The sequence below is a fragment of the Mesocricetus auratus genome, unplaced genomic scaffold (genome assembly GCF_017639785.1).
Source record: "Mesocricetus auratus isolate SY011 unplaced genomic scaffold, BCM_Maur_2.0 Super-Scaffold_4256, whole genome shotgun sequence".
In the NCBI taxonomy this organism is placed as follows: Eukaryota; Metazoa; Chordata; class Mammalia; order Rodentia; family Cricetidae; genus Mesocricetus; species Mesocricetus auratus.
In genome coordinates, this window is record NW_024429182.1 from 78,151,114 (window position 1) to 78,158,801 (window position 7,688).

The 7,688-nt window shown below is 41.2% G+C and overlaps 1 protein-coding gene across 9 annotated transcripts in view; it reads right to left on the minus strand.

Moving 5' to 3' along the window:
• LOC101831360 (transmembrane protein 180) overlaps positions 1–7,688 on the minus strand; it is a 32,051-nt gene that overhangs the window by 23,810 nt on the left and 553 nt on the right. For 6 of the 9 annotated variants that reach the window (XM_040755260.1, XM_005064464.3, XM_040755242.1 and 3 more), the window contains exons 1-2: positions 6,998–7,529; positions 1,196–1,371 (exon numbers count right to left, since the gene is read on the minus strand). In XM_040755260.1, coding sequence (XP_040611194.1) covers positions 1,196–1,345 — 150 coding nt within the window. In that variant the 5' untranslated portion in view covers positions 1,346–1,371; positions 6,998–7,529. The other 3 variants (XM_040755235.1, XM_040755239.1, XM_040755263.1) reach the window with 3 other exon arrangements.

The following is a 7,688-nucleotide window of genomic DNA, read 5'->3' on the forward strand; positions in this document are numbered from 1 at the left end:
TTTGTCTACATGTATACCATGGTGCTTGTCTGGGACTCATGGAAGCCATTAGAGGACATCAGATTCCCTAGAACTGGAGTTACAGATGGCTATGAGACACCATATGGGTGCTGGGAACTGAACCCACATTTTCTGAAAGAGCAAAAAGTGTTCTAAATCAATGAGTCATTTCTCTACTCTTCTAAGACATCGTTTTGCCTATCTACACTAAGAAAGATTAAGATACCAATAATAAATCAACTCAAAATCAACATAGTAAATATGTAGTTCTGTAATAAGCAACGTCACAAAGCACAAGAGAAAATGTAAAAACATTGTGTCTATCCATTTGGTTCATGTATGATAAGTTATAATACAATCTGTCAATATTATGAAGCTTTTCAAGGTATAGGATATGTGCTGGTTAATTTTTTTGTCAACTTGGTACAAGGTAGGGTCATCTGAGAGGAGGGAGCCTCGATTGAGAAAATACCTTCATAAGACTGGGCAGCAGGCAAGACTGTAGGACATTTTCTTAATTAGGCCTGATGTGGAAGGGCCCTGTCCATGTAGTGACATCCTGAGCAAAAATGGTCCTGTAAGAAGGCAGGCTGAGCAAGCCATGGGGAGCAAGCCAGTAAGCAGCACTCCTGTATTGCCTCTGTATCAGCTCCTGTTCCAGCTTCCTGCCCTGTTTGAGTTCCTACCCTGACTTCCTTCAGTGATGTACTATGATGTTGAAGTGTAAGCCAAACGCTTTCCTCTCCAACTTGCTTTTGGATATGATGGTTATCACAGCAATAGTAACCATGACTAAGACATTATCTCCTTCTCCTTCTTCCCTCTCTTCTCTCCCAACCTATTCCCTTTGCCTTTCTCTCTCTCCCTCCCTCCTTCTCTTTCCTTCTTTTTGAGATAGGACCCCTCTATTTTGCCTCGACCAGCCTTGAATTCTCAGCAATCTCCCTCAGTTTCTTAAGTATTGAGATTACATGTTTGTTTTTTTATCATCACAGCATTCATTTTTTAATAACTCTTGCAGGTGTGTGAAGAATCCACTCTTTGATAAAATACAGTAAAATAGGGAACTGGGATTGACATGTAAAACAAGCTATTTAAAATTAAAATTAAAAAAAACTTTAAAAAATACAGTAAAATACCTCCATAAGAAAGAGAGCTTTGTCCTACATTTAAGGAGTAAATATTTTGCATGTACCTGGGATTGATAGAAGGCCAATTCTGAAATCTTGTACAGTTCCAAGAAAAGTTTCACACAGTAGAAACTGAAGAAAGAACTTAACATTTCAGTTCCTAGTGTAATCAGAGAGTATGCCCAGGCTGCGGATTTGATATTTAAAAATGTCATTTTCCATGCAGAGGAAGTTTTCCTTCCTGTTTAAAAACAAAGAGGTTATAATTCATTATTTGCATATAGTAGTTGATGGGTAATAAAATTCCATTAACATTAGTAATTTTAGTTAAAATTCAAAAATAACTGCTGTGAATATCACCAGATTTCTTTATCTATTTATTTTATACTTATGCAACATTTTGAGATGTTGCATGATTCCCAATTTGCATAAAATATGACTTTAGTTATATTGTGTGTATGTGTGTGCGCATGTGCAAAGACCACATGTAGACACTGAGTATCTTCTACTTTGCTTTTCACTTTATTTTTTGAGAGTCTTTCACTGAACCAGGATCTCACCTCTTCAGCAAAATTAGTGACTAGAAAGACCCAGCGATCTTCCTGTCTCTGCTTCCCCAGAGCTAGAATTACAGGCATAAATATGCCACCACACCTGACTGTTGCTTTCTCACATGGATGCAGATGATTGAACTCCGGTCCTCATGCTTTCACAGTACATGCTTTAGCAACTGAGTCATCTCTCCAGTCTCTCCTTACATTTTCATGTGTCTTCTAAATTATAAAGTTTGACTTAGGCAAGAGTTTAGACATGCTTACCTTGTGGTCAGGGAGATAAATTTATGCATCAGCCTCCTTAACTGAGGAGGAGGAACAGAAAATCAACAGTGAGATGCCAGCCTTTTGCTAAAATCAAAAGAGGAATAGAAGGTCCTTATCTGTGATAAGCTGCTCATTCCACAATACACACTTGTAGTGCAAGAGTTATGTGACCTTCTCTTGATGGACTATGTAGCTTTGTGTTGTGGGATAGTACACTGTGAAGATATATTGCTTTGATTGGTGAATAAAAAGCTGAACAACCAATAGCTAGGCAGGAGAGATAGGTGGGACTTCTGAGCAGAGAGAGAACAAGGGGAGAAAGAAAGGCAAAGTCACTAACCTGAAACAGGATGGGTAGTACAGAGTAAATGTAACCAAGCCATGTAAAAGAACGTAGATTAAAAGATACAGGTTAATTTAAGTTAAAAGAACTAGTTAGGGACAACCCTAAGCTAAGTCCAAGCTTTTATAACTAGTAAGTCTCCGTGTCATTTGTGAGCTGGCAGCCCAAAGAAAACTCTGTCTACAGCTTTGATCCAAAAGCCATATATCTAAGAGGAACCAGAAATAACATACTCTTGTTCTAATTTAGAAGTCCCTCTTACCTTATGATCTGTACAACTGGAAAATAGGGAAAGGTTAGTTAGCAGAAGGGAGATGTGAATTTAGCTTGTTTTTGTTTTGTTTGCCCCAACAGGGTCTCATGAGCTCAAAGGCTGACCTCAAACTTGCTATGCCGCGGAGGCTAGCCCTGAACTGCCTCCACTTTCCAAGTGCTAGAGTTACAGGTGTGCAGCACCATGCCGAGTTTTCATGGTGCTGGGGATCAAGTGCAGGGTCTCATGTATGCTAGGCAAACATATTACCAACTAAGCTACCTCTCCAACCAAGATTAACCTTTTAAAACTTGATTTATTGATTACATTTTTAAGATAATGTAGCTCAGGCTGGCTTGGAATTCTGAATCTTCCTGCCTCAGCTTCTTGTATGGTAGAATTAGAGGACTCTACTACTGCACCCCACTGGTCTTCATTATCCTTGGCTAACCAGACAATTTCACCAGCTTTCTATAGACTTACTGAACTGGAGAAGAGATGCATTGCCTCATAATCTGAGGATATTACTTGCCTGAATAGTCTTCCAGCTTCTGCTTTAACCTTAAGAGTGTCTGGAACAAATTAAGCAGACAGCTCATTCTATAGTGCCCAAATCCTTGAGAGGAAAGGCAAGTAGAAAGGGAACCATCATCACAAATGACCAAGTTATTGGTTCCCCAAACCACAGAGAAAACCAAAAATGATAAAGCAAAAGTTGGGTATGGTGGTGCAGACCTGTAATCCCATCACTCTGGGGGGCTGAGATAGGTTCAAAAAAGTGAATTCAAGACCAGCCTAGGTTCTGTGAAAATCTGTGTCAACCTGCCCCTTTAATTATTGGTTTCCAATCTGGTAGACCCAATAAGTAGTTTAACTGTATGCACCATAGAGCTCCAGAATTATCAAAAAGGGTTATTAAGCTGGGCATGCTACTGCATACCAATAACCCTAGCACTATGGGAACTGAAGAAGATCATGTATGAGCTTGGAGCCAGCCTGGGCTAAACATTAAGAGCCTGTGTCACAGACAGAAACAAACAGAAAGGACTACAAAAACCATATGAAACACTATCAGTGGATTAATAAAGAATGTTTTTGCATGGCCTGTAGCTCATTTGTTAGAGTGCCTATGTAGCATGAGGATGACCCTGGGTACAATCTCCAGTACTGAAATGACAGCAATGAAATCTTTTATCTGTGTATATTTGGAGTTTTTGTTTGTTTGTTTGGTTGGTTTGGTTTTGGTTTTTCAAGATTGGGTTTCAAGCCCTGGCCATCCTGGAACTCACTATGTAGACCAGGCTGGCCTTGAACCTGGAGATCTGCCTGCCTCTGGCATCCAAGTGCTGGGACTAACGGTGTGTGCCGCACCATCTGGCTCAAGTGTTTTTGTTTTTAATTATGAGGGTGGTGCAGGGCTGGTATGCCCATAAGTGTACGTGACTGTGGAGGCCACAGGTGTCAGTTCAAGCTGAGGGGCAGTTAGCCAATGAGTCATGTCTCCAGTGCCATGTAGCTGTATCTTTTAAATACACATAAATTCTGCTTTAATAATAAAATCTGTTTTTCATTTCATCATTATGTAGTTCTCAAGGCTTAATAAGTCCAAGTACTACAATATCATGAGGTCAGTCAACATTTTTGACTTTAAAAGATAATTTTCAAACTAGAAAAGCTGGAAGAACTGGTGAAGGCTTCACCCTACAGATTTACTTTTGGTGTAAATTTGAAAGAAAACTGAGGCTAGAGGTCACCTTGTAACTTAGGGGGAAGTAGTGGGGGGAGTTGGTAGAACCCAAAGCCAAGATACAAATTTAGCCCACAAAAATCTAGGCTTTTTTTCCTTCTTTTATTTCAGGCTTCCTGCATAAGCATGCTGTGCCTTTCTGAACTGTTCTTCTATCACTAAGTCAGAAGGGAGACATTCACAGACTTGAATTTTTGCAAAGTCTCATAAGCTCCCCAAGTTCAAAAGAAGAATTTTTCAAAGAATTAAATTCCCAGTCTGCCTGAAGTGAAGAATACAAAGTTTAAGTATTGTGGAAAAACTCTGAGATTTCTTCCATATATTGAGGGAAAACATCTTCCTTAATTACCTCACCAAAAAAATGAATATTTTCCTTCCAGCTACATCTAGTCAAGGTTTATTTCGGTATCAAACTAAAAATCACTTATTCTTTAAAAGCTGCTATCACTAAAAAACTCCCTTAACATGATTTTACTATACAATGTTGAGAGTGTTTCATCTTTACAGTCAAGAACAAGGAATTCCAGAATCCCACTTGTCTTTACCAAGAAGTGTTTTATACAGAAGAGACTAAGGTAAGGTCAGGAGAGTACACTGTACACTGGTAAATTATTAGGTAAACATGAAGCCTTCTGTTTAGTATCAACTTGCATAGTTATTCACTAACCCACTTCTAGGCCAAATTTTATGCTGTTTATGATTGGTTTGTGAAGACCCTTGTAAGACAAAGCTTTTTAGCTCCAAATGCTTTTCTCAATGCACTTTTTGTTCAGGATTTTGCAGAACACACACAAAGGTGGTCTTTGAAGACAGCATTCCTAAAAATGAGTCCACAGACCCACCCCAAAATAAATAAAATGTGTAGGATTTGTTCCTTAAAGACCATTCCAATACTCCCCCGAATTTGGAGCTAATATGGATTTGCCCTGGAGAAAACAGCCACCACCTGGGTCTTCTAGAACAGTGACTGAGGTCAGAAGTCAGAGGCATGATTCCAGGCATTCAGCTGTCACAAGTCTGTAAGTCCTAAATTGAATTTTTTTTCTTTCCACAGGGTTCTGTCTGTTTTAACTGGTTCTACATTGTCTAATTTCTGTGTCTGGACTGATATACTGACATTTCAGGGAGAAGAGGCTTTACAGGGGACCTAGATTTCTGTTTCAAAAACATAGCAATGAAAAGTTGACATGTGACGCCTTGCCCTTTAGTGTACTTGTACTCAGAAGGAGCTTATCATTTTGCCATTTCTCTGTTGATATCACTACTTGTTTAAGATTGTACTCATCTATTGTGTTAGGGAGGGGTGTGTGTCACAATATGCAAGTGGCAGTCGGAAGACAACTTGTGGGAGTCGGTTCTTGCCTTGCACCATGTGGGTCCCTGCAAAGGACCTTTGCCCACCGAACTATCTGGCCTGCTCTACTTTGTTTTGTTTTCTGAGACAGCATCTTACAATGTGTACCAGGCTGGTATCCAACTCACAACCCTCCTGTCTCCACATTCCCATCCCTGAGGGTACCACCATACCCAGCTAACATTACTCTGTCATTTTATATTTTTGGTTGACATTCCCCTATAAGAAAAACTTTCTTTCTCATTTAATTTATACCATCATGAACTCATCATTAACAGGTTGTAATGTTGCTATTACTACTTATTTTTAACACGTGTGGGCTGGGACTGTGACTTAGTACTTTTCTTGCATGTGAGTGACCCCTCAGTACCACAGGAGGAAAAAAAGGAAGGAAGAGGGAGGCAAAGAGAAGTGTATTATTCTGATGCTAACTGTCATTCTTAACAATGCCTTCACAATAAGTGTTAGAAATAACAGTTTTACTGGTACAGTTTCTTTGATTCTCACAACTCTGTTGAGCAAAAAGTCATCTCTCCCCTAAGTGGTCTTCCTTGCTAGTACAAACCGTGGCTAGACACCTAGATTTCTAACTCTAGGTCCTTGGCACTTTCTAGTCTATTAAGAGGACTTCCTTTAGGAATGAAGAGGAAAACCTCCCAGAACAACTTCGCTGTAGAGAAAGGATGTGGTAATGCATGGCTTTTATCCCAGCACTCTGGAGGCTGAGTCAGATGGATTTCTGTGAGTTCCAGGTCAGCCTAATCTACAGAGTGAGTGTCGGGCCTGCTGGGGCTACACGGTGAGACACAAAAACAAACCACACACCAGGAAGGCTTTCTTGGCCTTCATCAGACCACTATCCCAGGAGCAGGTACTTAGTGTTACAATGATTGAGCAAGATGCATTTTATAGCCCGAAAGAATGAAGATGGGTAGTGATTGTCTGGCATGCACAAGGCACTAGGTTCATCCTTAGCACTGAAAAAAAAAAATAAGGTTGAAGTTATCCTTTCTCCAAATTACCCAAGATCTTATTCGTTTATATGGAGAAACAAAAGTAACTGAGGATCTGTAATTTCTTCCTAGTAATTTCTCCTATTTTTAACCATAGTAATTTGTGTACATTTTTTATGGCCACACGACTGACGCTTTTTTTTGGATAACTGCTTTCCATTTTAATTCTGGTGACACTCTGGATCTGTACGAAGGTGGCACTAACTTCAAAAGGAATCTAGCGACTCACTATTGCGAAAGCTAAATATTTACTTCTACTTGTTACAATTTTTCTCGTTTCCACGCTAGACCCTGTGTATTAGCTCTATAGCTCTAAATCCTAACAGCTTCACTGACCTTTCTCCGTTTCAGAGTTTTCACGTGTGAGGTACCCGAAGGTGCTAAAAGCTCAACGCAAGAAACTATGTCTGCGTCACCAAGCGGACACTGCCCTGCTGGCCACAAGTGCAACGCCTGTTCCCAGGTGTTTCCCTTGGGTTCTATGAACCTTTAAAAAAAATTATGGAAAACTGCCGGCAACTTTTCCCACGGGAGGCGGTTCCCACGGGCCGGTCCCGGCCTCAGAATGTCAAGTGGGGCTGGTGACCGCCGTTTTAGGAGTTAATTTCCATTCCCCGAGCTCAGACATTTACGAGCAGCTTTGGCTCAATAGCGTTCTCTCGGCCTTAACCTCGCGACCCTCCCTGAATCTCCCTCCGCGCATCACCGAGGGCAAAGCCGAGGAGGGCTGGCCCGCTTTCGAAACCTTCGGGTGGGAAAATGACGCCCACTGCCCAGAGCCGCGAGTCCTCCGCAGTTGGGTACAATACACACACGCAGAGAGCCGAGAGTGTGACCGCAGCCACCTCCACACTCCGGAACTAGAGTGCACTCACTGAGAAGACGAGACGCTAACAAAAGGGGCGGGTCTGCCGGCCGCACCCTCTCAGCCTTTACCCGCCTCCTTTGTTCCTTACTGAGCCACTATTGGCCAATGACACTCGGGCCCGCGACCTTCTTTGAGATACTATTGGCTGAAGTCGCCGTC